This window comes from Urocampus carinirostris, chromosome 7, assembly GCF_059441175.1.
Source record: "Urocampus carinirostris isolate Australia breed hairy pipefish chromosome 7, RoL_Ucar_1.0, whole genome shotgun sequence".
NCBI classification, from domain to species: Eukaryota; Metazoa; Chordata; class Actinopteri; order Syngnathiformes; family Syngnathidae; genus Urocampus; species Urocampus carinirostris.
The window spans coordinates 15,555,398-15,570,917 of record NC_142355.1 but is presented as its reverse complement, the minus strand read 5'-3'; the positions used below and the strand labels follow the sequence as shown (position 1 = coordinate 15,570,917).

Genomic DNA, 15,520 nt, shown 5'->3' with positions numbered 1-15,520 from the left:
ATTGTCAGGAAATTCGTAACATGAATATACTGTATGTGTCTCCTTAAAAACCTAGCAATTGAATAACAAAACTCAAATATGTGTGGTCCTATGTGGCCAACAATTATAACAGCCGATGAGACCCCCTCCAATCGTTGCAATCGTCCATTCTGCGAGCAGGCAGTTGTCTGAAATAGAGTTGCTTTTGTAACCTACAAGATGCCGGACATGCCTACTGTATTTATTGTATTGTAAATAAAGGGAAGGATATGTCGATTGACCGTTTTTAGGTTTAATTGAGGCCGCCGTTTATAAGGTAAATAAAAACAACCTGTTTTTAAAAAATCAGAGTCCTCTACATTTTTTTGCTGCTTCACAACTGCAGTTTGACGAATCTGCAACTCTTGTCTACAAATTCCAAGGAGCAAAAAAGACAATTCACAATATTTTACGATGAACCATTGGGGGTTATGTTGAAATTAAGAATGCAAACGATTTACTTTGAACGGTGAATCGAGCAGTCTAGATCCAAAAGCTGGTAGCAACATAATCCGTCCGAATTTGGTGCAACTGCGGCAAAAAAGTTGAATGATGTAGTGGATTACAAATTGCACTTGATTGATAATTAATTCATTTCTTTTGAAACCAAAATAAGCAACATGGCATGCACCCTATGTACTACAATCACAGTGGGACAGGGTGATTGCTCAATTAATACATTGACAGTTTTACAGTGCTTTTTATTCAGCAACTGTTCGTGTTGTATTATCACACACTGACACTTTAATTTAAAATGACGACAATTACAAATATACTGTATACAATAAACTTGTAGGTTGATTTGACTTGACTGAAATTGCTTCCATCCGCTTATTGTGTTCAATTTGAGCCACGTGTCTTGGCTCTGCATGATGCCGTTTTTTTTAGGTTATCTTATTCTCTTTTCTAAATTGCTTCTGCTTTATGTTGCTATGCCAGTGTTTTACTTTTGAATGCCTTCAAACCAAAGCTTGCAGTTCCTGAAAACTCAAACAAAGACGGTTCTTTATATTTATTGTTAAGATTATGATCAACTCAGATGACACAAAACATGAACACAGTTTGCAAGAATGGGTTTTGAATCTTGGTTAAGATGAATCTCTTACTTTTCAAGGTAAAATAAACAAATTAATTTGAATTAATGAAGAAGAATTGCAGGATTCTTAGATTTGTTAGTATCCAGACTTTAGAAGTAAATAGCTAGAACAACTAATTCTTCCGAAGTTTTATAAGAAAGCGAGCTTCTCACACTTACTCTGGAACTTCCTCCTTTTCTCTCCCTTGAGCCATCTCTTTGATTTAAGTTTGTTTCTTGATGTTGCATTTTTTTAAACTTTCCAACATACTTGCACAAAGCAAAGAGAGCCCAAAACATGGACTTGATAAAATCAGTTTAGGGAGGTTTGAAAGAATTAATGAATGAAACAAGAGAATCAATGAAAGAAATGAAAGAAGGATTTTAAAAGATTCATTACGTAATGGGGAAAACATTGAACTGAATGACGGAATCAAAAAGGAGCTGGAAAATGTGCAAAAAGAAAATTTTATTGAGATTTAAAAAAAAAACACAATGAGAATGGAAAAATATTTTTTTAAAAATCAAAGAGGAAATCTGTACCCATCAACAAATCTTAAAAAAAAATCAAATGAAATGCAACACCGAGAAAAAAAAAGACAAGATTTGTATTCTACAACAACAGGCTTTTGTGATTGAGAGAAAGAGTCTAAAGTGATTTTTGGGGACGGGTCTCTTAGCAGCCTTTGGCTTCAACTGACTGGTGATTTGTTTTATTTGTGTTATGATGTTTGGAGCAGCATAATTGAAAATAATAAATAAATTAAAAAAACAATACCATCAATTGAAAAGTGAAGTGAAGTGAAGTGAAGAATACCCTTTACTTACTTATTGCTTATGGGAAGATACTATTATGGGTTTGTACTGATGGTGGGAGGGTTGAATGGGTGGAGTGGGTGGCATGTTTTTTCGAATGTCCAAAAACTCACTTCCCACTATTGTGTTTAATTGACAAACTCAATTCATTTTGGGGGTGGAACCTTTTTTCAAATGTCACTTTGAAACTATTTTCCAAATTAAACCACAGAAACCAACTCCCAACCCAGTACATAAATGCAGTCTTGATCATCTGCTCCACTGTCTTCTCTGGCGAGCATTACACCTGCAAAGGTAACTTTGTTGGATCATGTTGACTTGAAGCTTGTGTTGCACTTTTGTTTTAAATCGTAGCTGTTTAATATATTGATCAGTTACTGATGAAAATGTGCTTTTTAAATCTTTTCTACTACAGATGGCATTTGCTCTTCGCTTCTTGTTCCTCCTTTGTGCGATCAGTGGACTGGTGACCGGAGCCGTAAGTAGAAGTCTCCTAGGCGGACCAAAATGAACATCTTACATATTTTTTTTCTGACACAATGTGTGTTTCTTCTTCACAGTGGTCCTACAAAAAGATTGGGAAAAAAGGTGGGTTTTTCGGTAAAACATTGACTGTGCAAATTGCAGGTAATACCTGTCCCAAAGGCTGGACGCTGTTGGACTGCAACTGTTACCTCTACCAACCCGAAGAGAGGAACTTTGCAGACGCAGAGGTACGAAAAAAATAATTGAGCTTTTTGAACAGTGCGATCCTCTTAAACAAGGCAGACCAACCATCATTCAAGGTATCTAATTAAAATAAAACCATGTTTTATCTAGAGCATCTGCAACATTCTTGGTGGGAATTTGGTCTCCATCCACAGTGCTCTGGAAAATGCATTTGTTCTCGAGCTCATTCGAGAAGGTGGTAACGATGACAAAGCCTGGATTGGTTTTCACGATGCAATTGAGGTAAAAAAAATCAACACAATTAAACGTTCTTATTGAATCTGTATGCATGATTGTATGTAGAATGTAACTCCAAAAGGGAAAACCATTTTAAAATTGCAAAAAAGGAGCTGTCATATGAAAATGTCAAGCTGGCTGTCAATTAGGCCTGGCTGTTATTGATTTTTAACAGATTTTTCAAAACTGCATGCTGACAAAACATATTGTGACAAAAGTTCAAATCTTTACATTGTCTTTACTTCTTCTCCTAGAATGACGACTTTTTGTGGACCGATGGCTCGAAGCAAGATTTCCTTAACTTCGATCCTAATTCTCATCCATCAGAGCCTAATGACACTGGTGACTGTGTCGCCATTAATGCACATGGTAAATTTAACCAGTTAATACACCTTAGTCAGAATAGATAATAAATCTAAGATTGCTAAGATGTTTTTTTTTTTTGCAGATGGTTTTTGGCAAGATGAGGCCTGCACGGATGAGGAATCCTATGTCTGCATCAAAGACATCATTTCAACTTTTCACTAAAGCTTTTTGTATCATCTTGCCTTTGACAAATGCTGGTCATGACTCAATTAAATTAAACACTGGGAGTCTTTGAATGTCCGGCCTTTCTTTTAACTCTGATTTTTTAGAATGCCTGGTTTCAATAAAGGTTTTCTACTTCATTCAAGGTTTTTTGCTATCAGCAGCCAGTGAGTAACATAAATAGTTGTCTCCCTTAAATAAAAATATTTAAATCATACAACTCAAATGTGTGTTGTCCTATGTGGCCAACCATTATAATTGCCAATGAGACCCCCTCCAATCATTGGAATCGCCCACTCTGCGAGTGTGCAGTTGTCTTAAATAGATTTGCTGTTGTAACCTACAAGACGCTTGACATCCCTACTGTAATCCACAAATTGCATTGTAAATAAAGGGAAGGATATGTCGATTGATCATTCCTAGGTTTTATTTAGGCCTAAGTTTAAACTTTGTTTATGTTGTTGTTACTGTTATTATCATTGCCATCAACTATATGACCATTCTTATTGTCATTGTTATCATATTGCTGTCCCCGATAAATGATACAAATTCATTACAATCCAGATCTATATTTATAAACAAACCAATGAGGTGACTGTTGATGATGGTGGTGAACACTAAACAAAAGCTAAATCCCGGTAAATGGAGATACAATCTTATATCTGTACATTCGAGGAAACTGCGGGTCAGATGTATCGACATTTCGTTCTGTATACACGTGTACTAGAATGACAATAAAGTAGATCTGAATCTGAATCTGAATCTGAATCTGAATATAGATAACTTTTAATAAGAACACCAAAAAGACATTACTGCACATTTCTTAGTTAGGGCAGACAAGTGGGAGTTTTGATACCGGAAGTATCTGGCTCAAGCTCCCGTAGCTTGTCTTTTTATTGAAAATATCAAGAATCTCAAGGATGGTGGTCCTGCTGCCTGGGGACGGACCCACTAAGGCACCAGGTCCAAAGATACTTGTATGATGGAAAACACACACCAAGTAGCAGTCAGTTGACACCATGAGCACTCGTGAAAACTATTGTTATTATAAATGATGCTGTTATTATATAGTATGCTGAGAATAGATGGAGACAGATACGATAATGATTTTGACGTTGGAAGCGGTGATGGTGATGATAATAATGATGATGAAGGAGTGACTGTGCATCCAGAAATCTTTTGAAAATATGTATATTCTTGAAGCGTTTGTTTTATGTAAATGCACAGGATATTTAGCTATAAGACACAATTATTAAGGAAGAGGGGTAGGATCAAATTAGCATATGTTTCTTCCTATTCCTTTTCGGACATGTTACGTTCACATTGTTTATGTTTCAGACCTGTGGTTTTGTTTTATTTTTGTTTTCTCATGTTCGAAATAAAGTTTCATTCATCCATTCATTAATTCAAAAAGATGATAAACTCTGATGACACAAAATAGGCACAGAGTCTGCAAGAATGACAGTTTTTAATGTTGGTTAAGATGATTCTTTTACCTTTGAAGGTGAAAAAAAAAACGGATTAAGATGAATGAAGAAAAAAATTGCAGGATTCTCACTTTTATATCAGTATTCAGACTTTACAGTGGATAGCTTGTACGCCTAATTCCTCTGAAGTTTCAGAAGAAAGAACACTTCCGAAACTTGCTCCTGACTTTCCCCTTGAGCTACCCCTTTGGATTTTCTTTTGTTTTTTTGTTGTTGTTGTTTCAAGTATGTTTTTTAAAGTCTCCAACATATTTGTAATTTGTATATGTAGAAATAAGTGAAAATGCCCAAAGCAAAGAGAGCCCAGAACATGGACTTGATAAAATCAGTTTAGGGAGGTTTGAAAGAATTAATGAATGAAACGAGAGAATCAATGAATGAAATACAATAAGGATTTTAAAAGGTGGATCATGGAATGGAGAAAATGCTAAATTAAAGGACAGATACAAAGGAGCTGGAAGATGTGCGGAAAGAAATGACAGGTATCAGGAAATATTTCGGACTTTAGAAAAACACTATGGAAATGAATAAATAATTTAAGGAAATCGGAACAAATCAACAAATCAAAAAAATCTAATGCAACGCAAAGAAAAATAAGACAAGTTCCGAATCCTACAACAACAGGCATTAGTGATTAAGAGAAGAAGCATCCGAAGTTATTTTGGGGACAGGTTTCTTATGACTTCAACTTACTGGTGATTTGTTCTATTTGTGTTATGATGTTTGGAGCAGAATAGTTGAAAATAATAAATAAATACCATCATTTGAAAAGTGAAGTCAAGTGAAGAATGCCCTTTACTTACTTATTGCTTATGGGAAGATATTATTATGGGTTTGTACTGATGGTGGGAGGGTTGAATGGGTGGAGTGGGTGGCATGTTTTTTTCGAATGTCCGAAAACTAACTTCCCACTATTGTGTTTAATTGACAAACTCAATTCATTTTGGGGGTGAAACCTTTTTTCAAATGTCACGTTGAAATTATTTTTCAAATCAAACCACAGAAACCAACTCCCAACCCAGTACATAAATGCAGCCTTGATCATCTGCTTCACTGTCTTCTCTGGCAAGCATTAAACCTGCAAAGGTAACTTTGTTGGATCATGTTGACTTGAAGCTTGTGTTGCACTTTTGTTTTAAATTGTTTTAAATTGTAGGTGTTTAGTATATTGATCAGTTAATGATAAAAATATGCTTTTTAAATCTTTTCTACTACAGATGGCATTTGCTCTTCGCTTCTTGTTCCTCCTTTGTGCGATCAGTGGACTGGTGACTGGAGCCGTAAGTAGAAGTCTCCCAGGCGGACCAAAATGGACATCTTAGATATTTTTTTTCTGACACAATGTGTGTTTCTTCTTCACAGTGGTCCTACAAAAAGATTGGGAAAAAAGGTGGGTTTTTCGGTAAAACATTGACCGTGCAAATTGCAGGTAATACCTGTCCCAAAGGCTGGACGCAGTTGGACTGCAACTGTTACCTCTACCAACCCGAAGAGAGGAACTTTGCAGATGCAGAGGTACGAAAAAAATAATTGCGCTTTTTGAACAGTGCGATCCTCTTAAACAAGGTAGACCAACCATCATTCAAGGTATCTAATTAAAATAAAACCATGTTTTCTCTAGAGCATCTGCAACATTCTTGGTGGGAATTTGGTCTCCATCCACAGTGCTCTGGAAAATGCATTTGTTCTCGAGCTTATTCGAGAAGGTGGTAACGATGACAAAGCCTGGATTGGCTTTCACGATGCAATTGAGGTAAAAAAACCAACATTTTTAAACATTCATATTGAATCTTTTTGAATGATTGTATGTGGAATGTAACTCCCAAGGTATCAAAGTCAAACCATTTTAAAATTGCCAAAAATGAGCTGTCATATGAAAATGTCAATTTGGCTGTCAATTAGACCTAGCTGTTATTGATTTTTACAGATTTGTAAAAAATGCATACTGATAAAACATGTTGTAACAGCAAGTTCAAATCTTTACATTTTCTTCACTCTTTCTCCCAGAATGATGACTTTTTGTGGACCGATGGCTCGAAGCAAGATTTCCTTAACTTCGATCCTAATTCGCATCCATCAGAGCCTAATGACACTGGTGACTGTGTCGCCATTAATGCACATGGTAAATTTAACCAGTTAATACGCCTTAGTCAGAATATATAATAAATCTAAGATTGCTAAAATGTCTTCTTTTTTTTGCAGATGGATTTTGGCAAGATGAAGCCTGCACGGATGAGGAATCTTATGTCTGCATCAAAGACATTATTTCAACTTTTCACTAAAGCTTTTTGTATTATCTTGCCTTTGACAAATGCTGGTCATGACTCAATTAAATTAAACACTGGGAGTCTTTGAATGTCTGGCCTTTCTTGCAATTCTGATTTTTTTGGAATGCCTGGTTTCAATAAAGGTTTTCTACTTCATTCAGGTTTTTTGTTATCAGCGGCCAGTGAGTAACACAAATAGGTGTGTCTCCCTAAAATCAAAATATTTGAATCATACAACTGAAATTTTTGTGGTCCTATGTGGCCAAATATTATAATTGCCAATGAAACCCGCTCCAATCATTGAAATCGGCCACTCTGCGAGTGTGCAGTTGTCTTAAATACATTTGCTGCTGTAACCTACAAGACGCTGGACATGCCAACAGTATTTTACAAATTGCATTTTAAATAAAGGGAAGGATATGTCGATTGATCATTCCTAGGTTTTATTTAGGCCACAGTTTATCAGGTAAATTAAAAACAAGACTATATTTTTTTTAAAACTCAGATTCCTTCCCTACACTTATTGCTGCTTCACAACTGCACTTTGACAAATCTGCAACTCTTGTCTGCAAATTTCAAGAAGCAAATTAATCAATACACAATATTTTACAATGAACCAATGGGGTTACGTTCAAAATAAGAAAGCAAACGATTTTCTTTGATCGGTGTTGAAATCGATCGGTCTTGATCCAAAAGCTGGTAGCAACATGGTCAGTCTGAATTTGGTGCACTGCAGCAAATAAAGTTGAATGACTTTGTGGATTACAAAAGGTATTAATAAGGTCATAATAGATTGATTTTTTTCCCAAGATTTTTTCTGACACCAATATTGAGTCATGTCAAGGAAGCCTTCGAAATAGGCAAGATGGCATGCAGCCAATCAATTACAATTACAGTGGGATAGGGTGAATGCTTAATTCACATTTTGACAGTTTTACAGTGTTTTTTATTCAGCAAATGTTAGTGTTTAATTATTGCACACTGCCTTTTTAATTTAAAATGATGTTAATTACTAATATAATGTATACAATTACTTGTAAGTTTATTTGACTTGACTGAAATTGCTTCCATCCGCTTATTGTATTTCTTTTGAGACGCGTGTCTTGGCTCTGCACGGGGCAGTCATTTGTAGAATATTTTATTCACTGTTCTAAATTGCATCTGTTTTTATGTTGCTATGCCAGTATTTTACTTTTGAATGCCTTCAGACAAAGCTTGCTGTTCCCGAAAACTCCAACCAAGATATATTTTTGGGATTTATTTTTAACTGTTATAGCTATTGTTATTATTGTCATTTTTACTGGTGTCTGAATGACATTTAGTGGAGCAGCATTAAAGAGATGATAGATAGGTAAAACTAATAGTTAATCTGGTATCGTTCTAACTATTGTGATAATGATTATTATTATTATTTTAACTTATGTGACCAATACTGTTAATATCATTATTAGTAATAGTAGTAGCATTGGTATACACCCCCTCGGATGGGTCTGGCCTTGATGCAGCGAGGGGGCTTGCGTGTTCTAGTGACCCTGGAGAGCGATACCGTCGGGAGCTTGCTCCTGGTAGGGTCACCCATGGCGGGCCGGTCTCCGGGGTAGGTTCCAGACAAACAAAGACCCCAGCCTGTCGGTACGCTGTGAGGTGGCAGCCCCACCAACCGACTATCCTGCGGAGGGCTAACAACTCACCCAGGAGAAACCCCCTTTGTTATGAAACTGACCAGAGAAAGAAGCCGGACTGACCAACACGGTAACGGACCCCAGCCTGACCCCGACCAACGAGTACGGATCGATCTTCGTCGTAAGACCCGTGTCGCCACCTGGAATGTCCAGACATTCCTTCGCCCCGGAGCTGCCACCCTGCTGTCCCGAGAGCTCTGTCGCTATAACATCACCCTGGCAGGGCTGTGTGAATTACGATGGCAAGGCAATGGTGAAACAACAGCTGGCAACCATTGCTACATCTGGAGTGGCCCCGAGAGTCGGACCGGCCTTTACGGTGTGGCTCTTGCCATTCTAAAAGCCCTCCGGAGGTCCCTCATCAGCTGGACACCAATAAGCGACAGACTACTGTCTGCTTGCTTCCTCCACCATCACGGCAAGATGACAGTGATCGTCTGAAGTTTCAGAAGAAAGAACGCTTCCGAAACTTGCTCCGGAATTTCCCCTTGAGCGATCCCTTTGGATTTTCTTTTGTTTTGTTTTTTTTGTTGTTGTTGCAAATATGTTTTTTAAAGTCTCCAACATACTTGTATATGTAGAAATAACTGAAAATGCCCAAAGCAAAGAGAGCCCAGAACATGGACTTGATAAAATCAGTTTAGGAAGGTTTGATATAATTAATGAATGAAACGAAAAAATCAATGAATGAAATACGATAAGGATTTTAAAAGATGGATAATGGAATGGAGAAAATGCTGAATTAAAGGACAAATACAAAAGAGCTAGAAGATGTGCGGAAAGAAATGACAGGTATCAGGAAAAATGTTGGACTTTAGAAAAACACTATGGGAATGAATAAATAATTTAAGGAAATCGGAACAAATCAATATTTATAGAATTTACTTTTATTTACTTTTATTGTCATTCTTTGTACCATGCACACAGAACGAAATGTCGATACACCTGACCCGTACAGTTAAACTGTAGCGAGCCGATGCAAATTTCATTCTCTGTTCTAAATTGTGTCTGCTTTTATGTTGCTATGCCAGTATTTTACTTTTGAATGCCCTCAGAAAAAGCTTGCTGTTCCTGAAAACTCCAACCAAGATATATTTTTAGGATTTATTTTTAACTGTTATTATAGCTATTGTTATTATTGTCATTTTCACTGGTGTCGAATGACATTTAGTGGAGCAGCATTAAAGAGATAATAGATAGGTAAAACTAATAGTTAATCTGGTATCGTTCTAACTATTGTCTCATCTCATCTCACTAGCTGCACCGCTTATCCTCAGTAGAGTCGCAGGGGTCGCCCAACAGAGGAATCATCGGGCAGTGGGCAGGGGACACCCTGAACTGGTTGCCAGACAATCGCAGGGCACACAAGGACAGACTACTTGCTCGCTCATTCACACCTAGGGACAATTTGAACCGGCCAATCCACCTGAAATGCATGTCTTTGGAATGTGGGAGGAAACCGGAGTGCCCGGAGGAAACCCACACAAGCAGGGGGAGAACATACAAACTCCGCACAGGAAGTCCGGTAGCTGGATTTGAACCCACACAGGAGGTTCCCAAGACCTTAGAACTGTGCCAAACACGCGCTAACCACTGACTTATGTGACCAATACTGTTAATATTATTATTAGTAGTAGTAGAAGTAGTATTGGTATACAAATATTGTTAGTGAGCAGCCTTACAGAGTCACTAGATGGGTCAAACTAATAAGTTAATTATTATCCTACCTTTTATTGAGACTATATATTTTTTTGTTGTTACTGTTATTATTATTGCCATCAACTATATGACTATTCTTATTGTCATTGTTATCATATTGCTGTCCCCAATAAATTATACAATTCATTACAATCTGGATCTATATTTATTAACAAACCAATGAGGTGAATGTTGGTAATGATGGTTATAATTCAAAAAGATGATAAACCCTGATGACACAAAATAGGCACGGATTAAGATAAATGAAGAAAAAATTGCAGGATTCTCACTTTTATATCAGTATTCAGACTTTACAGTGGATAGCTAGTACGCCTAATTTTTCTGAAGTTTCAGAAGAAAGAACGCTTCCGAAACTTGCTCCGGACTTTCCCTTTGAGCTATCCCTTTGGATTTTCTTTTGTTTTGTTTTTTTTGTTGTTGTTGCAAATATGTTTTTTAAAGACTCCAACATACTTGTATATGTAGAAATAACTGAAAATGCCCAAAGCAAAGAGAGCCCAGAACATGGACTTGATAAAATCAGTTTAGGGAGGTTTGAAAGAATTAATGAATGAAACGAGAAAATCAATGAATGAAATACAATAAGGATTTTAAAAGATGGATAATGGAATGGACAAAATGCTGAATTAAAGGACAAATACAAAAGAGGTAGAAGATGTGCGGAAAGAAATGACGGGTATCAGGAAAAACTTTGGACTTTAGAAAAACACTATGGGAATGAATAAATAATTTAAGGATATCGGAACAAATCAACAAATCAAAAAAAATCAAATGCAACACAAAGAAAAATAAGACAAGATCCAAATCCTACAACAACAGGCTTTAGTGATAGAAAGAAGAAGCGTCCGAAGTTATTTTGGGGTCAGGTCTCTTATCAGCCTATGACTTCAACTTACTGGTGATTTGTTCTATTTGTGTTATGATTTTTGGAGCAGCATAATTGAAAATAATAAATGTATTAAAAATACATAATTGTGAATTAAAAATTTGCTGTAACTGAAGAATGCACTTCACTTATTTCTTGCTTATGGGAAGATATTATAATGGTTTTGTACTGATGGTGGGAGGCGTGAATGGGTGGAGTGGGTGGCATGTTTTTTCGAATGTCCGAAAACTCACTTCCCACTATTGTGTTTAATTGACAAACTCAATTCATTTTGGGGGTGGAACCTTTTTTCAAATGTCACTTTGAAACTATTTTCCAAATTAAACCACAGAAACCAACTCCCAACCCAGTACATAAATGCAGTCTTGATCATCTGCTCCACTGTCTTCTCTGGCGAGCATTAAACCTGCAAAGGTAACTTTGTTGGATCATGTTGACTTGAAGCTTGTGTTGCATTTTTGTTTTAAATTGTAGGTGTTTAGTATACTGATGAGTAAATGATAAAAATGTGCTTTTTAAATGTTTTCTACTACAGATGGCATTTGCTCTTCGCTTCTTGTTCCTCCTTTGTGCGATCAGTGGACTGGTGACCGGAGCAGTAAGTAGAAGTCTCCCAGGCGGACCAAAATGAACATCTTAGATATTTTTTTTCTGACACAACGTGTGTTTCTTCTTCACAGTGGTCCTTCAAAAAGATTGGGAAAAAAGGTGGGTTTTTCGGTAAAAAATTGACCGTGCAACTTGCAGGTAATACCTGTCCCAAAGGCTGGACGCAGTTGGACTGCAACTGTTACCTCTACCAACCTGAAGAGAGGAACTTTGCAGATGCAGAGGTACGAAAAAAATAATTGCGCTTTTTGAACAGTGCGATCCTCTTAAACAAGGTAGACCAATCGTCATTTGAGGTATCTAATTAAAATAAAACCATGTTTTCTCTAGAGCATCTGCAACATTCTTGGTGGGAATTTGGTCTCCATCCACAGTGCTCTGGAAAATGCATTTGTTCTCGAGCTTATTCGAGAAGGTGGTAACGATGACAAAGCCTGGATTGGCTTTCACGATGCAATTGAGGTAAAAAAATTAACATAATTAAACATTCTTATTGAATCATTTTGAATGATTGTATGTGGAATGTAACTCCCAAGGTATCAAAGTCAAACCATTTTAAAATTGCAAAAAATGAGCTGTCATATGAAAATGTCAATTTGGCTGTCAATTAGACCTAGCTGTTATTGATTCTTACAGATTTGCAAAAAATGCATACTGATAAAACATGTTGTAACAGCAAGTTCAAATCTTTACATTTTCTTCACTCTTTCTCCCAGAATGATGACTTTTTGTGGACCGATGGCTCGAAGCAAGATTTCCTTAACTTCGATCCTAATTCGCATCCATCAGAGCCTAATGACACTGGTGACTGTGTCGCCATTAATGCACATGGTAAATTTAACCAGTTAATACACCTTAGTCAGAATATATAATAAATCTAAGATTGCTAAAATGTCTTCTTTTTTTTGCAGATGGTTTTTGGCAAGATGAGGCCTGCACGGATGAAGAATCTTATGTCTGCATCAAAGACATTATTTCAACTTTTCACTAAAGCCTTTTCTATTATCTTGCCTTTGACAAGTGCTGGTCATGACTCAATTAAATTAAACACTGGGAGTCTTTGAATGTCCGGCCTTTCTTGCAGTTCTGATTTTTTTGGAATGCCTGGTTTCAATAAAGGTTTTCTACTTTATTCAGGTTTTTTGTTATCAGCGGCCAGTGAGTAACACAAATAGGTGTGTCTCCCTATAATCAAAATATTTGAATCATACAACTGAAATTTTTGTGGTCCTATGTGGCCAAATATTATAATTTTCAATGAAACCCCCTCCAATCATTGAAATTGGCCACTCTGCGAGTGTGCAGTTGTCTTAAATACATTTGCTGCTGTAACTGACAAGACACTGGACATGCCAACAGTATTTTACAAATTGCATTTTAAATAAAGGGAAGGATATGTCGATTGATCATTCCTAGGTTTTATTTAGGCCACAGTTTATCAGGTAAATTAAAAACAAGACTATATATTTTTTTAAACTCAGATTCCTTCCCTACACTTATTGCTGCTTCACAACTGCAATTTGACAAATCTGCAACTCTTGTCTGCAAATTTCAAGAAGAAAATTAATCAATACACAATATTTTACAATGAACCAATGGGGTTACGTTCAAAATAAGAAAGCAAACGATTTTCTTTGATCGGTGTTCAAATCGATCGGTCTTGATCCAAAAGCTGGTAGCAACATGGTCAGTCTGAATTTGGTGCACTGCAGAAAATAAAGTTGAATGACTTTGTGGATTACAAAAGGTATTAATAAGGTCATAATAGATTAATTTTTTCCCAAGATTTTTTCTGACACCAATATTGAGTCATGTCAAGGAAGCCTTCGAAATAGGCAAGATGGCATGCAGCCAATCAATTACAATTACAGTGGGACAGGGTGAATGCTTAATTCACATTTTGACAGTTTTACAGTGCTTTTTATTCAGCAAATTTTAGTGTTTAATTATTGCACACTGCCTTTTTAATTTAAAATGATGTTAATTACTAATGTACTGTATACAATTACTTGTAAGTTGATTTGACTTGACTGAAATTGCTTCCATCCGCTTATTGTATTCCTTTTGAGACACGTGTCTTGGCTCTGCACGAGGCAGTCATTTGTAGAATATTTATAGAATTTACTTTTATTTACTTTTATTGTCATTCTTTGTACCATGCACACAGAACGAAATGTCGATACACCTGACCCATACAGTTAAACTGTAGCGAGCCGATGCAAATTTTATTCTCTGTTCTAAATTGTGTCTGCTTTTATGTTGCTATGCCAGTATTTTACTTTTGAATGCCCTCAGAAAAAGCTTGCTGTTCCTGAAAACTCCAACCAAGATATATTTTTAGGATTTATTTTTAACTGTTATTATAGCTATTGTTATTATTGTCATTTTCACTGGTGTCGAATGACATTTAGTGGAGCAGCATTAAAGAGATAATAGATAGGTAAAACTAATAGTTAATCTGGCATCGTTCTAACTACTGTCTCATCTCATCTCATTAGCTGCACCGCTTATACTCAGTAGAGTCGCAGGGGAATCATCGGGCAGTGGGCAGGGGACACCCTGAACTGGTTGCCAGCCAATCGCAGGGCACACAGGGACAGACTACTTGCTCGCTCATTCACACCTAGGGACAATTTGAACCGGCCAATCCACCTGAAATGCATGTCTTTGGAATGTGGGAGGAAACCGGAGTGCACGGAGGAAACCCACACAAGCAGGGGGAGAACATACAAACTCCGCACAGGAAGTCCGGTAGCTGGATTTGAACCCACACAGGAGGTTCCCAAGACCTCAGAACTGTGCCAAACACGCGCTAACCACTGCGCCGCCGTGCCGCCCTCTAACTAGTGTGATAATGATTATTATTATTATTTTGACTTATGTGACTAATACTGTTAATATTATTATTATTAGTAGTAGAAGTAGTATTGGTATACAAATATTGTTAGTGAGCAGCCTTACAGAGTCACTAGATGGGTCAAACTAATAAGTTAATTATTATCCTAACTTTTATTGAGACAATAATTTTTTGTTGTTGTTACTGTTATTATTATTGCCATCAACTATATGACTATTCTTATTGTCATTGTTATCATATTGCTGTCCCCAATAAATTATACAATTCATTACAATCTGGATCTATATTTATTAACAAACCAATGAGGTGAATGTTGGTAATGTTGGTTATAATTCAAAAAGATGATAAACCCTGATGACACAAAATAGGCACGGATTAAGATAAAGGAAGAAAAAATTGCAGGATTCTCACTTTTATATCAGTATTCAGACTTTACAGTGGATAGCTTGTACGCCTAATTTTTCTGAAGTTTCAGAAAAAAGAACGCTTCCGAAACTTGCTCCGGACTTTCCCCTGAGCTATCCCTCTGAATTTTCTTTCGTTTTGTTTTTTTTGTTGTTGTTGCAAATATGTTTTTTAAAGACTCCAACATACTTGTATATGTAGAAATAACTGAAAATGCCCAAAGCAA

The 15,520-nt window shown here is 36.6% G+C and overlaps 3 protein-coding genes across 4 annotated transcripts; all 3 read left to right on the top strand.

Annotated features, from left to right (window-relative positions):
• Nucleotides 1–2,117: 2,117 nt before the first annotated feature.
• LOC148362448 (galactose-specific lectin nattectin-like) lies at nt 2,118–3,438 on the top strand. The gene is made up of 6 exons (XM_088339279.1): nt 2,118–2,203; nt 2,325–2,387; nt 2,470–2,622; nt 2,729–2,860; nt 3,109–3,223; nt 3,303–3,438. Exons 2-6 carry the CDS (start codon nt 2,325–2,327, stop codon nt 3,380–3,382), a joined length of 543 nt encoding a protein of 180 aa, XP_088195405.1. The 5' UTR covers nt 2,118–2,203; the 3' UTR covers nt 3,383–3,438.
• A 2,501-nt stretch (nt 3,439–5,939) lies between these two features.
• On the top strand, nt 5,940–7,292 carry LOC148362447 (galactose-specific lectin nattectin-like). Of its 2 annotated transcripts, XM_088339277.1 has the most exons (6): nt 5,940–5,955; nt 6,087–6,149; nt 6,232–6,384; nt 6,491–6,622; nt 6,877–6,991; nt 7,072–7,292. In XM_088339277.1, the coding sequence occupies exons 2-6, from the start codon at nt 6,087–6,089 to the stop codon at nt 7,149–7,151; spliced, it is 543 nt and encodes a 180-aa protein (XP_088195403.1). In that variant the 5' UTR covers nt 5,940–5,955; the 3' UTR covers nt 7,152–7,292. The 2 variants fall into 2 exon arrangements, with proteins under 2 accessions (XP_088195403.1, XP_088195404.1); XM_088339278.1 differs by lacking the exon at nt 6,877–6,991.
• Nucleotides 7,293–11,805: 4,513 nt separating this feature from the next.
• Nucleotides 11,806–13,060, top strand: LOC148362446 (galactose-specific lectin nattectin-like). Its single transcript, XM_088339275.1, has 6 exons — nt 11,806–11,837; nt 11,959–12,021; nt 12,104–12,256; nt 12,363–12,494; nt 12,749–12,863; nt 12,944–13,060. The coding sequence occupies exons 2-6, from the start codon at nt 11,959–11,961 to the stop codon at nt 13,021–13,023; spliced, it is 543 nt and encodes a 180-aa protein (XP_088195401.1). The 5' UTR covers nt 11,806–11,837; the 3' UTR covers nt 13,024–13,060.
• The last annotated feature ends 2,460 nt before the right edge of the window (nt 13,061–15,520 follow it).